This window comes from Polyodon spathula, chromosome 4, assembly GCF_017654505.1.
Source record: "Polyodon spathula isolate WHYD16114869_AA chromosome 4, ASM1765450v1, whole genome shotgun sequence".
Lineage (NCBI taxonomy): Eukaryota > Metazoa > Chordata > Actinopteri > Acipenseriformes > Polyodontidae > Polyodon > Polyodon spathula.
Genome location: NC_054537.1, coordinates 30,383,715 through 30,402,690, shown reverse-complemented (window position 1 = coordinate 30,402,690; position 18,976 = coordinate 30,383,715). Strand labels below are relative to the sequence as shown.

General features: G+C 40.3%; 1 protein-coding gene across 10 annotated transcripts in view; it reads right to left on the bottom strand.

The window, feature by feature from the left end:
* Positions 1-1,533: 1,533 nt before the first annotated feature.
* LOC121314397 (anion exchange protein 2-like) overlaps positions 1,534-18,976 on the bottom strand; it is an 88,752-nt gene continuing 71,309 nt past the window's right edge. For all 10 annotated transcript variants that reach the window (XM_041247606.1, XM_041247612.1, XM_041247604.1 and 7 more), the window contains 17 exons: positions 15,399-15,535; positions 13,392-13,572; positions 11,910-12,045; positions 11,102-11,294; positions 10,176-10,281; positions 9,640-9,824; positions 9,081-9,300; positions 7,106-7,321; positions 6,487-6,635; positions 6,030-6,224; positions 5,356-5,598; positions 4,837-4,926; positions 4,459-4,625; positions 4,112-4,365; positions 3,430-3,599; positions 2,441-2,614; positions 1,534-2,033 (listed from right to left, as the gene is read on the bottom strand). In XM_041247606.1, the coding sequence (XP_041103540.1) occupies positions 1,953-2,033; positions 2,441-2,614; positions 3,430-3,599; positions 4,112-4,365; positions 4,459-4,625; positions 4,837-4,926; positions 5,356-5,598; positions 6,030-6,224; positions 6,487-6,635; positions 7,106-7,321; positions 9,081-9,300; positions 9,640-9,824; positions 10,176-10,281; positions 11,102-11,294; positions 11,910-12,045; positions 13,392-13,572; positions 15,399-15,535 (2,897 nt within the window). In that variant the 3' untranslated portion in view covers positions 1,534-1,952. The remainder of the gene's footprint in view (positions 2,034-2,440; positions 2,615-3,429; positions 3,600-4,111; positions 4,366-4,458; positions 4,626-4,836; positions 4,927-5,355; positions 5,599-6,029; positions 6,225-6,486; positions 6,636-7,105; positions 7,322-9,080; positions 9,301-9,639; positions 9,825-10,175; positions 10,282-11,101; positions 11,295-11,909; positions 12,046-13,391; positions 13,573-15,398; positions 15,536-18,976) is intronic.

Genomic DNA, 18,976 nt, shown 5'->3' with positions numbered 1-18,976 from the left:
TAATTAAAACAATGCATAGTGTGCGTCTTAGTTTTCTAAAATGTATTTGTTTTTAAGAAATTCCCCATGCACTGGAACAAAGCCTTAATCATCTGAAACTTTTATATTGAAACTGTTAAAACTATTAACTCCCCTTTGTCGCATTGAACGCTTCTTCACTGCCACACCAGGATTCAAGTATGTTGGTAAAGGGTCTGTACACCCCCACATGATTATCCTGGATAAAATATCACACAGCTAAATACATATGGTACATTATTATTTGAAAAGGCTAAAATCAAAAGATAATTTTTGTATATACTCTAACACACATTGTAGTAAGATAATAGTGTTGACGCAGCACAAAAAAAAAAAATATATTAATCATTCTGATAAACACATATGTAACACTTTCCATTAACAGATGACAAAAGAAAAACAGTATAACTGAAAGCTCTGACCCAGTAACAGGGAGAAGACTCCAACACTCTAACCATTATATGTGTATATATACATCCACACACAAAACATATTTTTAAGCATGCTCAACATTTACCCTGTGTGTGTACATTTAAGGCCACAACTGAATCAAATTTATTTTATGCAAATAACGTATGTATGTTTGTTTGTGTGGTATACAATAACAATATAATTTTATGTTTTCCGCTTATTCATGAAATTGTCTAAAATATATTTCTGTATTCTAAAACATGTTTATAAAGAAGACAAACACGGGCGCACTGTAATACGTTTAAGTATCCACACGTCAGGTTGAACAGTACACCGACACCAACAAAGATGAATACAACACCAGCCCCTTTTCTTTGTATAGTATCTTGGCCATCTAGCCACTTCAATGCACCGTCAACCTAGAGTTACTCTGCTTTTTTTAAAAACATTTAGCGGCACTATCATCCAAAATAGCAAGGTAGTGCTGTTTCTTTAATTAAAACGTACCCACTTCCACTGCTGCTAAAAAGAGAAAGTATATTACTAGACGGAATGATTTAAAAAAAACAAAAAAACTTGCTCTTGAGAAACTGGAATGAGTTGAGCAGTTGTGCGAAAGTATTTGTTTGTGCGTGTTTGTGAAAGGGACAGTGAGCTGGAACCACAGGATAGCATTATGCCTCACATGGGTCTGGCCTGACATGATTACAAGTGTATTGAGTAGGATTTTGAGTTGGGGAATAAGTGATAAGTATCGGGCTACTCTTATGCTGTGATCCCTAAATAACCACCATTGTTACTTGAATTTCTAAACACATTATCTCTACAGTTTAAGATGCTGCGTTTACTAGCAACAGTCTTATTTCTGTGGCTACCACCAGTCACAAATAATAATCTTAACATGAACCTCTAACTTTTATATGGGGGGAGTAGGGTTAAACAGAGGTATGAAAAGAAAGGTATGGTTCACTGGTAGTGGTGAACAAAGCAATACAAAATAAATACATTGCACATAGAATTCTTTCATAGCGATTGCAAAAGCAGCTGAGATAGAACTGAAGCCTGGCTTTCTCTTGGGATTCACACTCACCATGTGTATGTTCATTACGTTTCTGCCCATGGTATAATGAAAATGAGCAGCTCTTTTATTTAACGTGTGTGTGTGGGGCTTACACAGCCTAAGCTAGTTTTGTTTCTGATTAAGCAATCCCTATTGAAATGTACAAAACACATTTATTTTGTGGGGAATATAAATAAATGTTTTTTTTTTTTTTTTTTTTAGGTGGCATCAGGTTCATGTGACCCATCCATATTATAAAGTACTTCAGCACAAGTTTCAGGAAGTTTTTTTGGGGGGTGAAGGGGGGGTTTTCTGAAAGACCCACAAACAGCATTCCATCATTTCCAAATACACAGTGGAGGAGCAGGTCTGGTTCCCTGCTGAGCGGCTCTGGCACCCTGACTGGCTGGGTGGCTGGTAGGCTGGCATGGTTGATTGTCAGGGCAGGTGGTGGATGGGCAGCTTACACAGGCATGGGCATCTCATCATACTCATCTTGACCCTCCTTATCAAAAGATGTGGGCTCTGCATCATCTCCGTCCAACTGGGGGGAGAGGGGAATACATTAAGCCATTTATAAACAAAGATTGTTTTAGTCAATTACATTTTGTAGCGGAATATATATATATATATATTATATATGATCGCGCGTGATCGTCTAAAAAAGTGAAATGTCGTCGGCTGCATAGCGAAAGAGCGTTCATTGGTTTAATTGTTTACAAATGCTTATAAAATACAATACATATATAATCAAATAATCAAATACATGTTTAACATGAGTGCCTCTTTCATATAAGAAAATGTAACATCTATGAAAACAATGGCAATACATTTTAGATAAGATTTACTAGAATTATTTTGATAGCTGTATGCACAAGCACTTTAATGCAAAAGACAAACAGATAAATTGAAAGAGATACCAACAGACAGCCCCTCTCCCACTGTACTTACAGATTTCATCTCGCGCTCGGTGAAGATGCGGGTCAGCACGAGCATTTTGAGGGGGACGGTCATGATGAGAACAAAGGGGAATGCCAAGGAGGCCACTGTGGACATGACTGCCCAGAGTACTGCCAGGCACACCAGCTGCAGCCCTGTGAACAGATGCATCCGCAGAGTGCGCACCTGCCAGGGAGAGACAGCAAGACTGTTACAGCACCTATCCCATTGGAATATGTAACATGCACAGCTTTGAACTAACAGGGAAGTTGGAGAAACAAAGACCTGGAAATATCGATTCTTTCTTTTTAATATTATTTATTATTATTATTATTATTATTATTATAAACATTATTATTAACATTTGTTACTAGCAAAAAATGAAATTTTAATCTAATTAGAAAATGACCAGTAAATTCAATTTATTTCACATTATGCATTCAAGATGATCAGCATGTATCAGGGTGCAGCAGTATAAAAGGCCTTTTTCATTTCTAACCTCTTGCATCTCTTTTGGGAACCAAAAAAAGGCACCATTTTTGAGTGCAGCACCCTAACAGTACAGATAAGCTTCCATGTATACTGTAAAATCAATTTATCACATCCTTTAATACAAGTGAATGCTGTTTTGGAAAGCTAATCCCAGTCGTTCTGGTGCAATGACATGTTTTAAGGAAATAGTCAAGATACTCCTGGAGCTTTAAAAGTACAATTATATGAAACACAAGTTTGAAAACTCCAGGAGTTACTGCTTCTTTAACTGTGCCTGGTGCAATGCGTTACACAGAGAAATATAATCCAAACACCTTCAAACATCAGTTATCCCACAGTGTGTGATGAGCTGCCTTTAAAACTGATCAATGGTTGGAGTAGAGCCAAATGTTGTATCTTTAGCTTGCCGAAGATTGCAAAGTGACTGGTTAATATCTGACAATTACTAGCCTTGTAGCCTTTTGCAAATTCTCCAAATAGCTATAAGTAGAGGTCAATGTAGCCCTCACCTTTCTGACGTAGGTCTTGTCAGGATGGTATTTGGGGGGCATGAGCAGCAGCATCATGCGCTCGTACAGCTGGATGCCGTTGAGAGATGTCACCCCCATGTAGAGGAAGATCCCGAAGAGGACAGCCAGGGGGATCTGCCGCAGGAGATCACCGATCACAATGGACAAACCTGGGGGCAGCAGGCAGGCAGGCAGGAAGAAAGGTCAAAGTGGTAGTCTTTTTTTATTTAATAGTGTACTTCCACAGCACAAACCCTTGTTCTGGAAATGAGCGCAATTGCCCTCGTCTCCCTCTGCATGCTGGTTCATTGTGGTAAATGATATTTTTACCACTATAATGCAGAATAATTGATTTTTATATTCATCACTTATTACTGTTTCAGCATTTGGTATATTTAATAGTGACCAGTATATTTTTGCTTTGGTCCACAGTCACTGAACAAAACATGAGAAAGGTTCAATCTATATACTGGAGTGATAGTGGTATGCATCAGTAACTCCTCCACCCCCCCGCCCACCCCCAATTCCTGAAACAGTAAGTTTGTTAATGATTAGAAATTATTAAACATTCACAATGTCAGTGGGAAGGATTACCAGTGTACACCCCTAGTGGTAATTGTTATTTTGACTTCATTAAGGAAATTCCTACTTTACAGTCAATCAATGTGAAAAGAAGACCTACCTACGAAGATAGCCACCAGCAGCCCAGTCACTCTCTGCTCTTTGACTTCCTGGATCTTGGGTTTGTCCCCGGGTGCTACAGCCTTGCTCATGACAGTCAGTGCATTGGCATGTGTGACAGAACGGACAGTGGCTGCGGCCATCCAGGGAAGTCCAAACAGGGCGCAAACCCCCCCCAGGACTACGATGATGAGCAAGTCCAGGTGGAACCCGGATCCCTTCACTAGCATCCGCTCCTTCTTAGTGACGATGAGCCTGGAGATATGAGGGGAACGAGAGGTAACACAGTGAAGGGCAGAGTGCGGGCACAAGTGAGAAAGCGGGGGGAAAAAAAAAAAAGAGCCTCACGATGTGATCTGAGTCTCCATGAAAATGAGGATGAAGACCAGGATGGCTGGGAGGATGCTGGCCACCATCATCCAGATGGGGAATTCCTTTTTGTCACCGAAGGGGTTAATCACCCAACCTCGCAAGTCTGGGCTGGTCACCGAGAATCCACTGGGCACGCTCAATTTCTGCAAGCAGTGAAATAGCACACTGTCATCAAACACGTGACAGAGACCATGAAGCTCCAGGAAACAGGCATATAGATTCAGGTACTGAGCGAGTCAAAACTAGTGCATTATAATGCCTTTTCATTATGATCAAGTTCCAAACCTCTCTTAGTAATAAAGAAAAATAAAGGAGAGCCATGCTTGTGAGAAATGATGCCCTTCTCACACTGACCTGTATATATGTGTCAGTAATGCTGTAGTTCACCAGCACCATGATGAGAATGGCGATGGGCACCCCAAAGTCTCCAATTAACCTTCGAATCTGCAAGAAAAAACAGCATATGAGACTATTGAAAAACACGTGAACAGCAAACACTGGAAATTTGCATGTTAAACACTGCCCTCTTGGCTTATTTATTTGTGTATTATTATATTATTTCTCAGGTTAAATATATAGGCATTTTATAAATACAATATAGCAAATTTATCAATTATCCTGTGTGTAAAGTTATCAAAGGTTGGATTCACAGACCCCAATTAACACTAATGTATCATTCATAACTATTAAGCGCCCAGTAGTGCTGAATCTAGGAATACTAAAACAAACAAGCAGTTCAACGCAAAGTCTTTTCCATGTCTCTTGAAGACATAGATCTAATGTAATCTTAGTGATCCAAAATTAGCTCTAAAATCAGGGTCTGGGAAACCAGTCAGTGTTGAAAGAGATAAACCATGCAAGCCTGAGACGCACCCTGCCAGGGAAGAAGGCGCTGTTCTTGAACTTGCGCAGGTAGAAAGCGATGAAGAAGGTCCCGGCCATGAGGACTAGCGAGAGCAGGGCTGTGTTGGGCTTTCCCATCACAATCGCCTTCCTTGCCGTGGAGGTGCTGCTGTTCCCCGCCTCCAGGGACACTTTGCTCATCAGAGGCTGTGTCCAGTTACTCGATGTCCTGTTGTTCAGAGAGCAGGGTTGCAGGGGGTGCAGTTGGAATATCTGCAGAGAGAGAGGGGAGGCAGGAGGTTAGAATACAACAGATCACAGAGCAGATATAATGCAACGTCCAGCCCTTCTGCACTTATTTTTTTCTAACCTAATTTTTATTTTTAAATTATATCTCAATCCTAAAATTCTAGGTGATGCAAAACGTATGGCAATAGCTGTACATCAACTGTGACAAATCACAGGCGCCTCCCTTGATTCTAATATTCCCAACAGTTTGTACTAAACAAATTACTTGATTTCACACACTGATAAGGTGTGATATAATTATAATATATAATTTAAGTTGAATAAACACCAAAAAAAGCATCTCAATAAGACTGCACTATTTGTTAAATAATGTACTCTAAAATATATAACTTTCAGTAACACGAAACAGGAAAAAGCCTGTGAGCAATGCAATGTTGACATGTTTGCCCCAGTACCTTGACCAGCTTGGAGAAGGTCTCGTAGATGAAGATGAGAGAAATGAGGAAGGCAAAGATCTCCTGGGTGAAGCGCGAGACATAGCGCACCAGGAAACTGCCCTCGAACGCCACCATGATGAGCACGATGAGGATGAGCCAGAACCCGATCCATACCCGACCCGTCAGGTACTCCATGCCATTGGCCTTGCAGAACTGAGAGGGGGCAGACAGGCATGTGAGACACAGTATTCTACTGCAGCACAGCCTACAGCTATTCTGCATGGGCAGTATGGGTGTTTAATGTTTTACCATTAAATCAGCTTTACAATCGTTCAGCTGTCTACTCATAACAGCTCAAGCTAGACATCCAAGTCCTAAAGTTGTCGTACTTGTTACATGTTGATATATACAAACTTTTTTTTTTGATCACCGAGCCCCACCCCAAAAGTCTTTAGAGTGAGAACTGGGTACTCACAGAATAAAAAGCTTCTTCAAAGACTAGCAGGGGCCCAGAGAAACCAACCACGAGCAGGGGCTGGGCAGCGAGCAGGCAGAACACCACGCCGTGGAGCGCTGTGGAGATGATGAGCTCTGACACACCCATCAGACCCTCCGTCTTCTCACCTGGGAAACACAGGCCTGGTCACTATGGGAGTACCTATACAGTATACCCCTCTGCCTCCCTGACACCTGACCAAGCTGGGAACTACAGGGACAGTGCTGCATATACTGGGGGCAGAGCATGAACTCTGCTGTTGGAATGTTTGAGGAATAAGTAAGGACCCATAATGATGCAATATACACCAGGAAGCAAATGCATTTCAAGCTTAGTATGAACTTGAGATTTCCCATATAAAGTTTAATCACAGCTAAATATAATTACCTAAGAACAGATATACAAGCGCCTATCCTATATCCCCATTACATTGGGATAACAAATATCGACAGCTTAGATAAAAGACAAAAGCAAATGGGTAGAAAACTTGAATGAACAATTGAATACACAAACAAGTAGCAAAATAACAGAAAAGTTACAAGACTGAGAACAAGTAACTGAACAGTTTGCACTCCCACAAGCAGAGTGCTTTGCTTACCCAGCAAGCCTCCAAAAGTGATGGCAGGGGAGAGGGCAGCGAAGTAGATGAAGATGATGGCAGCCATGCACTGAGGGTTGAGGGCATCCTTGAAGTCGCTCAGGTACTTGGGGTACCTCCTACGGGCGTCGCGGATCAGCCCCCCGAAGGGTCGGCCGGTCCGCTGCAGTGGGTCGTCATCATCCCCCACGACCGCTTGGATGATCTTTAGGGCCCCTGTGGGATGGAGGACAGATACACTTATTCAACCACACACAGGTGCAAAACGAGCTGCAAAACATTCTACACACTTTTTGCCATTCCTTTAATGAATTTGTTGTATTAGCACAAGAAAAAGCAGATCAAGTCTGAAACACAGTATAGGGCACTGGGGATTTTTAGATGTTGTTCAAACCATATGTTTGAAAAATATTTAGTTTAAAATAAACTCCCATTTGAAATGAATCATAGAGCTAGATTTAAGTTTAATGCGACGCCTCCCTCCCTTTGTCATCTCTTCCTGCAAGGCTTCAGATAACATTAAATGTGACTTTTGGTTGAACGTATATAACCTTTTTCATATTTGTATTTTGCATTTCATGAAAAATACAAATCTGTTTAAATAAAGCTTTATACTGACCATTTTATTTTTGCATTTGAAACAGAGTAAAATACAATCAATATATTAGGAAGGGGCTAATACATTGCTATGGTACTAGTAGTATTTGATATGTTGCTGAATTCAAAACACATGATCATTGAGTTTAAAGATTGTAATTTTCAAATCACACAGCTGTTCTCAAAGACTTTTTTCTAACCCTGCTATAAAAAAAAAGCATTAAAAAAAATCATTATTTCACTGTGTTTTAAGTTCGCCCAATGATTTGGATTTTACATTAAGATGAGGTTATGTCAGTGGTCCTCAAAGTAATTTGGGCACGGGCACAAATTGATCTTACTTGGCTGTTTGCGGGCACCTTGACTACTGCATAGGTTCTTATCTTAACACTGCCTTCCCGCAACATATACAGTGTGTGTGTGTGTGTGTGTGTGTGTGTGTGTGTGTGTGTATATATATATATATGGTATATATATATATATATATATATATATATATAGTGGGAGTTATTCTTGGCTCACTCTGATAAGGCCAAGTATCAGGCAGTAATTGTGCGTGCTGTGCTTATTCTTTAAATAATTTATATAAAATATGCAATGCAAATATTTTTAAAGCCCTGCTCCTATAAAATATATTTGTTCTGTATTATTATTATTATTATTATTATTATGATTTATTATATATTTAAATGACGGTGAAAGTCGTGCGTTTTGTTATTGTTCTATTAAATATGACAGCGAAGAGCTGTGGGTGTTTTTGTTTTGTAGTGTGGATGGGAAGCCCATTAATTAATTGTTTAATTTATTGCTAATCTGGAGATGGCCATTTCAGGATAAAAACCTGCAGCTCTCTGCAGTCGGGGTGGGTGTTCGGAGGAGTGAACGAGAAAGAGCGAGGAGAAAACAAAAAGAAAAAGGTAAACTCAGGATCAGTGAAAGCAATCTGCCCAGCCTGACCTCTGTGTTTAGTATTCGTGATTTGTTTTATTTAAACTTATTTTCACTCTCTAAGCGGTGTTTTTGTTAAAACCTTTTATTTTATTTTTGTGTTTCAAAATAAACGGTGCCGCAAACGCCTTTGCACTTGCAGTACTGCCTGTTATTTTCTTCCTGCATCTGGCCTGACGTCAACAAAGCCATCCCTGTCACAAACTGTATTAAACTTTTTTTCTTAAATAGGTCTGTCATGTTATTGTTTTTATTCAGGCTTTCAAAACAACAACAATCAGTCACACCTACACAGTTGTGCATATTCATAGGGATAGAATTAAACTTTAAAGAAATTAAATAAACAAACTTTGACTTAATGTGAAACATAGTTGATGTATTTTATGTTAACAACAAAAAAAAAAAAGGGCACAGAACCACAAGGTCTTACCTTTATCCTCAGGGGTCTTGGGCTCCTTGGCAAGAAGCTTGATATCCTGCTGCTCCTCCCTCTTCTTCAGCATCTCCTTCTGGAAGCGCGCCAAGGAGCTCAGCAGCTCCTCTCCCCCCACCTCAGAAGGTGGGATCACGATGCTGCAGTCCAGGAACTCGTTGATGGCATTCAGGAGGTCCTGCCGGTCGTCAGCCAGGTACGCTGCTTTGTGGAAGTGCTGCCAGGGAAAACCAGAAGGGTTTGTCTGCTTTGTAATACAAACGTATATACAAAAAAGATCTTGCACCCTAATAAACCATAGATGATCTAATCTCTCAGTAAGTGTTATTCAAAATTCTCGCAATGTAGGAGAGAATGAAGATGTGTGGAGCTAACAATGGTGTGTCAACGCTAGCTTAATCTGAATTTGAACTGACACACACAGATAAAGACACTGCAAATGATACAGAGATGGATAAAGATACAGTAAGTGATACAAAGAGAGGGGGAAAGGAAGGAGATCGAGAGACACACAAACAAAGAGATTCCCTCTTCTCCAGCCCCTGGGGCATCTTACTTTGTCAGACATGAGTGTAGAAATGGAGCGGCCAATCTCGTGATAGTCGATGTTAGTGCTGCTGGGCCCAAGCAGGACGAACAGGAACCTGACTGGGACAGGCACCTCCAGCACAGACTCCAGCTCCACCGCTTCATGCAGTCGGACAAATGCCATGGTGGGCTGTTCCAGGAAGTCTACGCTGCCTGAGGATGGGACAGAAATGCTTAGCATTCAGGAGGTCCCTGCTTTGCACTGCCTCTGCAACACCTGGGACACTCATTCAGGGAGGATCACAAGCAAGCATAGAAATTGATGGAATATCTCACAGATTTTTACTAGGCAGCTTTTTGTAATGATCATAAACAGAAACATATCTAAATACTGTAACCCAACTCCAGATTAAGCCAGCTAGTATTTTCCCCAATGGTGATTTATTGACCCTCTACTTCATGAGATCAGTGTTAGTGACACAAGTACAACATCACTCTTTGGGTCCAACAGTTATTACAATGGTGTTCTGTATATGGAAGAACATTTAGACAGGAGATCCTTACCAACGAGTACAACAGTGGCTTCCGCATTCTCCGGGATCTTCTCCAGCAGTTTCAGCTCATGCTTGGACTTGGACTTGTGTATCCCAAGAGACGGAGCACCATCCTTCTGCAGGAGAAGAAACACCACTGGTCAGACTTCATTCATACAGCACTTCTTCTGTTTCGTATAACAAAGTTCTAACATGCATATTAGAGAACGCATGGAGCAATGTTAGTCCCACCAATCTGCTCTTCCTCTCCTGACCTGGCGATATGGAGCTAAGGCGGCCTACTGTCTAGACTGTCACCTACTACTGAACAGAGATCAGAGACAACTGCATTATTTAAATCTGTCTTGAGGTCTTCAAACTGGTGGGCAAAGACTTCAACAGATTTATAAATCAGAAATAAAGCATTGAGTAGAGCCTCAGCCAGGGTTTAGGTTTGGATTAGCTGAGCGCTCTCTCTGGTTTTCTTTCCCTTGTGGTAAATAAAAACTTGTGATTTTTTGTCTGTTTTGTATATTCGTCAAACACGCAATTCAAACTCAAATCAAGAAATATTTCTGTCATTTGGCTCAACAATTATCCTATGTTAAACATACTGGCTATTACTACAGTGTTAACAAGGCTTTAAAATCAATTCCAAACTACTAATGTTCCCCTTTTTCTTCATTTGCTTCTTTGTATTGTACACTTCAGTTTGGCTTAAGCAGATATTTTAGATCAGTGCTACAGAAATACAACTTGCTGTTGCTTTCTGGTGCCAAAATACTTTGTGCTACAGCTCAGATTCAAGCCAATGGTAGAGCTGCAATCAGGGCATGTGATTTACTGTATAAGAAGTGATATACCATGAAGAAATGTTTTTGAACGGGTTGAAAAATCTTCACATCCAGTATTTGAGCAGTGAATAAAAAAAATAGTTTAGGAGTGGCCGGTGCTGACCTCCAGTTTGTCAATATGGATGCGGGTATCATGCTCGGCCTTGGGGCTACCGCCCCCCATGAGTGGGTCGTTGACGGAGGGCTCGGCGGCCTGCGTATTGTGGTTGATGCTGTGGTGCTGCGGCAGCAGGGAGCCCAGGCTGGCTGTGGAGATGTTCCTGGAGAAGCTGAACTCCTTCTCATCGCTTGGGTGGCTACAGGGGCAGGAAGAAAACCAACAAAACAATTATCTTCTTAGGATTTCTACTTTGCAAATAGACACAAACGTGTTACTGATATAAATCAAGCTTTTTTTTTTTGTTTAAGGGTATTTTAAATTATAAATCGGATACGGAAAACCATGTTGTTTTATTCAGATGAAGCATGCGACTGCATCTACTACACTCCAAAAAGGAATCTGAACCTCCTAACATTCTAGTTTTTGATTAACTTTAATTAATAATCTAATAATAATAAACATATGTAAACTACATGGTGGCAATTGCAAGCACAGTGACATTTTAGAACATTAGTATCCTGTCATGCATTTCCCCCCAAAATTCCCCAAATAGAATGTCACCTCACTAGTGGAACCAACATTCCAACTCTTCTCCTGCTGTCTAGACCATTAACTCTTTTCGCCCATGGAACCTAAGCTACTGAACCCTGGAGGCGAGAGTTCTGGTTGGGTCACCCCAAGGAAGTGCCTTTACTAGAGGATCCACTGGGGACACTGTGGCTCTGTCATTAGTCCCGAATGAGTTTGAGATGTTTGATCCGGTGCCCTCTCCCTTGCCCTCTACACCTCCCTCATTTGTGCTCCTCCTCACCTGTGCTTTAATAGCAGGGCCCTCAGGACATTGGCTCTGTCCTCAGCTTTGATCTGGTCCGAGATGATCATCTGCTCCACCACCTGGTGAGCAATACCGGGGAGGGACTTCTGATCCAGATCCAGTAAGACCGCACCTGAGACGCAACACAACACAACACTGTCAGGAACCTGCTCCTGTGGGAAACTGAACTTATCACTTTACTAATTTCTGATCTCTATCCCCTCCCTCTAAAGAAATGCCTGGTCCCCAGTTTCAAGCATAATCTACGCAGTTTATAGACTATAGTATCTTTGGGATACTATGCCTGATCACTACTATGATCACTGATGCCAAGATCACCGTCTGATTTATTGTATTATGTTTCCTACAACTATGATCTCTAGCACAAAATTCTCTACCAGAACTGGAATGTCAAGCGGTTTAGAAATATCACGTCTCTGTAGGGTTACTTTTTTTCTTTGAAATTAATGAATTCATCCTTCCATCACCAAGTATACAGCACACATCACGCATAATACAAATATGGACTCCATAACAGAAACAGGGTTTCTAAAACAGGGCACAGTTGGTATTTGCCCTTGCATGGGATGAATGTAATCAATACACTGGATACACTAGTAATCCCCTGCTAAAAAACCTAATACACCGGGCTTGAACTTTTAAAAGCTTGCAGATATATTTAAGCCACTGACTGTTTCAGAACTGGAGACCCTTACACTTAGTTAGTTTAATTTCTTTAGTAGGAATCTGTGTTTTGTCTGCTCCAAAACCCACCTCTTCTTTCGTTAGCAAACAACAGGGGAAATCAGAAATTGTACAAACAGAAGGCAAGGTTTAAAACTACAACAGAAGTGCATCTTCACACTCCGGATCACTGGGAAGGTAATGTCACAGAAAGAGGGAGGGCCTTTAAAACAATGATGAGCACTTCCAATATAAATCATACCCAGGGGGCATAATCTAAGGGGAAAGCCACAGAGTGAGTTTTTTGTACCAAACAGCATGACAATATTCAGTATGTCCTGTCGATACATAAGACACTTAAAGGTCACATGACACAAATATGGCAGCCATATTAGGCCACTGGTCAATGTCATGGTAACCAGCATATTTAGCATGAGTAAGAAAAATAAGTCACTACCTCAAATGATTTATGAAATATGAGAGTTTGGTGGCAGTTATTTTATTGAACAACACCCACAATTAAACTTGATGAGAAAATCACATAACACACCTATGTACTGAGTAGGAAGCTAATATCTCAAAGCCTTGATCACCTGAACAGCAGCAAAAGTCACATGACCTCAATATGGCGGCCATTTTAGGTCACAGGTCAAAATGAAGGGTTTGTTATACTTTCCATAACATGGTAAGAGAATGGTATAAAAAAAGCCAACTACTTATAAATGAAGATTAATGTTAGTAAAAGACTGAGGCAATGTGATGCTGAAGGGTGTGACACCCCCTTCGGGTCCCCACCTTGTGCAATGGTCTTGCGGAGCTCCAGCAGGCTGCGGAAGCTAAGCGAGGCCACGTGGGGTTTGCCCCAGCGGTCCGTCTCCTCCTCCACATCCTCCTCAAACTTGATCCAGCGCGCCGTCTCCCGCCACTGCATCTCCTGGTTCTTATCCAGGATGAGCTCATTCAGCTCCACAAACACCTGAGAGCAAGGCAACACAGGACAAAATTTCAATTAACATCAGACAATTAGAAAACTTTTTTTTTTTTTGCATTATGAATTCAACAGGACGCTGTGTCTGTTCTATTTATAAATATGAATCATCAATATGAATATAGGCTTGACCCTTGCTTTGGCTCAGTGTCTGCATGGATTATAATTAGGATGCGGGCAAATTTTGATAACAGAAACTACCCTTTGTATTACACAAATCCATCATGCCTTTTGTATGTTTTTTATATGTAAAATTGTACCAGATACTAAAATGGGGCAGCAGGCAAATAGGTTTATTTTTTTTATTAAGTAGTTTCAAATTGAATTCTCTCCTGCCCCGACCCCCCAAAAATAATTGTATTTGCTCAAACACAGAGTTTTGTTTATTTTTGGTAAATCTATGTTAAGGTGATTCCACCCATAACATAGAAATGGATATAGTGTCTTTATAACAGTAAGAATAGGCGGCATCCAGGGATTCGCCACTTTGGAAACAAGTTTCCTTTAGTTTTGCTGGCACCACAGAATATTTGACTAATTGCAAATAAGAACCCCTAAGGATGCTTGCATATATTATAAAAAAGATCAGGGGGGAGTTAAAATAATTAAGAACATTTAATTTGAAGCGACTTCTTTTATGATAAATTCAAAATGGACTGCACAATAAGCTTCAATTATAAACCTATGGCAGCCTAGAAAGGGTCCGAGTCTCACCTTCTGGTGCTGGAAGAGACCCCCGGTGTAGTCCAGCAGGACCATACTGGATGGTGCTGGGTGGATTGAAGACAGAGGCTCGGTTCCAACCCCCAGTCCCCCAGTGAAGGAGCTGGCTCCCAACAAACAGGCCTAGTCTGATTACCTGCTTTTAATGGCTTTGTGTTTTGATAAAACATTAGCTGCTGATAAGAGACCTTGTCATCCTGGGTGTCACTTTACCAAAACAGTTTTTTTATTTATTGAGATCAACCTTATGCTGTACTTTTGTATGTATGCATGTATGTGTGACTGTGTGTGTGTGGAGACTGGGGCGCAGATACCAGCAGAGATAGGGAATGCGATATTCAGAAATTGAATAAAAATAATAGATGTTTTGTTAGCCAGGTACAGCATGTACCTAGTATACACTTAAATTGAACATATTCATAACGCGGGTCTATTTAAATCATTTGAAACAGAAGCTGATCACTCCTAAACCAACTCTAACATGAACATATTCACACTGCAAAAACTTTGTAATTTTAATAACAGCATCAATAAATCAACCCTGAGGGGAAACAGCAGCTGGATTATTAGGTTTCAAAGGCAGCAGTATGTAGTTTACAACCCTAAAATAGACCTAGCTGTTTCACTTAATTAAGCAGGACAAAATCCTTACCTAGGCAATTTTAGCTTTTAGACCATATGAAACTTGTGATACAAATGTTTAATTATAATAATAAAGATTGTTTCTGGTTTCTGGATTGTGGCCTATGATCAAGTTATGCATCAAACCTCTGTGCTGAACCTTTCAATCAATACCAGTAATATTTAAATCAATCAATTATACTGTAACAAAGCAGCTCTTAAGCTGTTCTGTACCTTTAAATGATTTGTAGTAAGTATCTAAAGAAGATAACATTTGAAGCGATTCTGAAAACTGTGGTCACCACTTAAAAACCTATTTCAATTTTTACATTACTTTCATGTAGATACCCTAAAAATGTAAAAATCCAAAACTTGAATGTATTTTTTTTTTTTGTTTGTTTTAGTTTGCTGAATGAACTTGTAAAATAAATGCACATTCCATACAAAAGCGCACTTCCATATGTCCCTACCTCGTGTGGGGTGCGGTCGTTCTTCTTGGCCCGGGCTGTGGGCTCCTTGTGGTCCTTGCTGATGTGGATAACCTGACTTTTAGTGCTCCTCCTAACCAGGTGCCTTCGGAAGCCTGGGACATCCTCAAAGCGGTGACCTGCGAGGAAGGGGAGAGGGAACCAGCTCAACGAACTGTGAGTCTCTAAGAAGCAAAGTGGAGAATGGATATCTCCCGATAGTCTCTCTAAGTTTAGGGAATCGCCTGTTTCCAATACATTGGTGCAGTAGATGCAGGGGGCTTTGACATTTTATTGATTTTATTTGGTTTCGTAATTAAATGTATGAAGAATCGCTTTGTGAAGTCATAACATCAAGTAGCTATCTTTTTGTTCGTTTTCCTAAGTCCTTGTATGATCAGCTATTATCAATGATAGTCCACTGAAATGCATGGACAAGAGTAGGAATGGTGTACTGTACTTAACTGACTGACAGTTAGGAAAGCATGGAAAAGCATGGTGTGCAATTTATTTATATATACACACACACACACACACACACACAGTGCAGTCCGTTTATAAGAATCGTTGATATAAGAATCAACTGCATAAAGTGATCAAAACCACTGGGACCAAATCATTCCTATAACAGCCATTGTAAAATAATCTGCTGTAAGAATCAAGCAATCCGCTTACAAGAATCATTACAAGGCAAACTGACTACACGTAATACGGTACTGTATCAAGTGCAATGATGTGCACAGCCAATAAAAGCTGTTTTTGAATTTGAATTTGATCACATCTCGCGTGATTAGGCACGTACACAGCGTGGATAGTGCAATGGTGCATGAAACGCTGCATTGTTTGTAGTCAAACGTGACTGCGCCACTGCATTGTGCAGAAATGTTTTTTGTGTTCTCTCTTAGTGAAAATGTGTTTCAATGAAGTGAATACACATTCATTGAATACATACTGAATACAGCAGTGTTATTGTGTGATATGCCTGTAGACAGTGCGGGGAGGAGGAGGAGAGGGGATTGCAGTGCTTTGCATCTCTGTTTAATAAACTGAGATTTGCATCGCAACAGAATCAGTAAGCCATAAATGTTTAAATGCAGTGGTTGTCCTGACAGTAAAATACTATACTGTTTGGTCATTTTAATTCAAAGGCCATTACACGTAACATCGCACGGCAGTTAAACTAGACTCCCTCACAAGACGATTGCGTCTCAAGCGTACTGTAGTAAAATAGGATTCTGCAACCTTGAGTAAACATAAGTTGTAACCGTGATCGTATAACAAGCTGCTTGTTTTGATGTACTGTCCTCAGTGATTGAGCACCATTGACATCCATACACTGTATTGAAACTGCTGATGGCATTCTTTTGCCAGTTGTAACGTGACAGAGTGGCTGAGGGCAGTGTAAATTATCAGACTGGAGTCTTGATTTACAGTTTTAAACTGGTGTTGGTTTTATTTTTCTTACACTGCGATGGCAAAACAACTGCTAATAAAACAAAGAAAATAAACCTAGCTCTCAGCTGGAGCACTAACTAACAGTACTTCGTATGGAACAAACACTAGATCTCTTACTAGAGTTTTGTTTTCTTTTTCTTTCTTCTGCTTCCTTATGCCTCTATACCCCCATCACAAAGCTATCGGCTAAGCCATTTCTATCGAGGTGTCATTAACTTTAACAAGCAGTTAACCAGCTGACTATTATGCATAATTTGATAAGGAAAGCAGCTGTGGATTTTTCATGGGTGTGCATACATGCGGAAACTCGTGACATCTAGTGGTCAACCAGCTACACTGCATCCAGGGAACAAGCTCTTATCATTCTCATACTAAGTTTGACTCTCCACCACAGTAATCATAATCGGTCCACTTTTAAGAATCAACACTCAGGACGGATCTGATTCTTATAAACGGACTGCACTGTGTCTATGTATGTGTATGCGCACCAGTGACCCCTGTAGCCTGGCTGGGTGCCTGTGGGCTTGCCTGTTAGGTGCCCAGGAGCTGCGTTGTCCTCCGACACTGTAGCTCCTGGGTGGCTGCATGGTGAATCCGCAGTGTGTAAAGAAGCGGTCGGCTGATGGCACACGATTCGGGCGACTGCGTGTGTTCATCTTCGCCGCTCCCGAGTCAGCGAAGGGGTGGTAGCGGTGAGCTGAATCTAAATAATAATTGGGCATTTCAAATAGGGAGAAAAATAACAAAAATAACTGGCAAAGACTAAATTAAAAAAAAAAAAGAGAAAGCTGTTCATGCAGTTATAATGGAGGAACACATTTGTTTATCAATCTCCTGGCTCTGATCATTAAAATAATATATTATGTATTATTAAAATAATATAATATATGAAGGTAGTTCTGAAACATGGGATTGAGTGCAGGGCTAGTAAATGTTTCAAGCCCTACATATGCACAGATAAACAAGCATCCATTACAAAATAGAGCAGATTCAATTCAATCTCCAAACTGAAAGCCTACCTGCACTACATGGCTTGATACCTGCACTGCAAAAGAGATGCTGCCTCTGGACTCGGACAAGGTTGGTAACTGACTGAAGGAGAGCTCCCCTCTGCTTATTCCCTACTATCACAGACTCTCTGGCTAGTCACTCCCTTTTTATCTCTACCAGTATCTGTAATGGATTTCAACAGTGTTTTATTGGTAAAGATTTTTCATAAATAAACCAGTGCCAAACTTCAGATAAGGTGACATGAGATTATTTTCTGCCAAAGAGAACAAAAAATTATTTGTGAAATGCTCAGTTATTCACTGTACATGTTCTTAAACATACAAACACAGTGTACATAAGTTATATTAAAAAACACAAGCAATCACAAAACAGTAAAAAACAAACAGTAATTGTTTACCCAGACTACGCATCACTTTAGCTTTTACATGCTAGCAATCTGTTGGACAGTGCTACAAAGGCATTGTAACTGGGTTTCCCGTTGTAGACTGGTAACCCTCTGCTACCATTTGAAGAAGAGAAGGTTAATTTACGAGAAAACAGACTTTAGCCATGGGTGACATCACCTACAAAAGATAGATGTATCGTTCCAGACGTGACTCAGAGCTCAAGTTTAAAAAGTCCATACTTATTTCTTAAGAAAAAGAAAAAAAAGCTATTGATAACATCTTACTAAGTTGTGTCCATTGGTAACTGCAGGAGAAGAAGCTTCAGGCAATACCTATGTATTAGATAACTGACTTGATATTATTACAAGGTGATGCGCCTTATTCAAAATAATTTAGAACTATTGTTATCTACAAGAGGGATAACGACTGAAAAATAAGTTGCTAGTTAAAAATAGTAAAGAATATGCTGGAGAAGAAAAAGAGGCTGCTGAATCTTACTACATACCATTTTAGCTCTTACATGCTACTCAAGGGCAATCTTTTGGACAGCGCTACTGTAGAGCCTGGGGTGGTTGTTCAGGTTAGGATTGTCAGAGCTTTGTGGAGAAATGTACAGTCTGGTATTGCTATGCTCCCCGCACCACCAAAACTATTTTTTAAATTACATTTTCACTAATGAAACTTAACATAGTAAGATCCTTGCTGTTGTAAATGCTTTACAAAACAAAT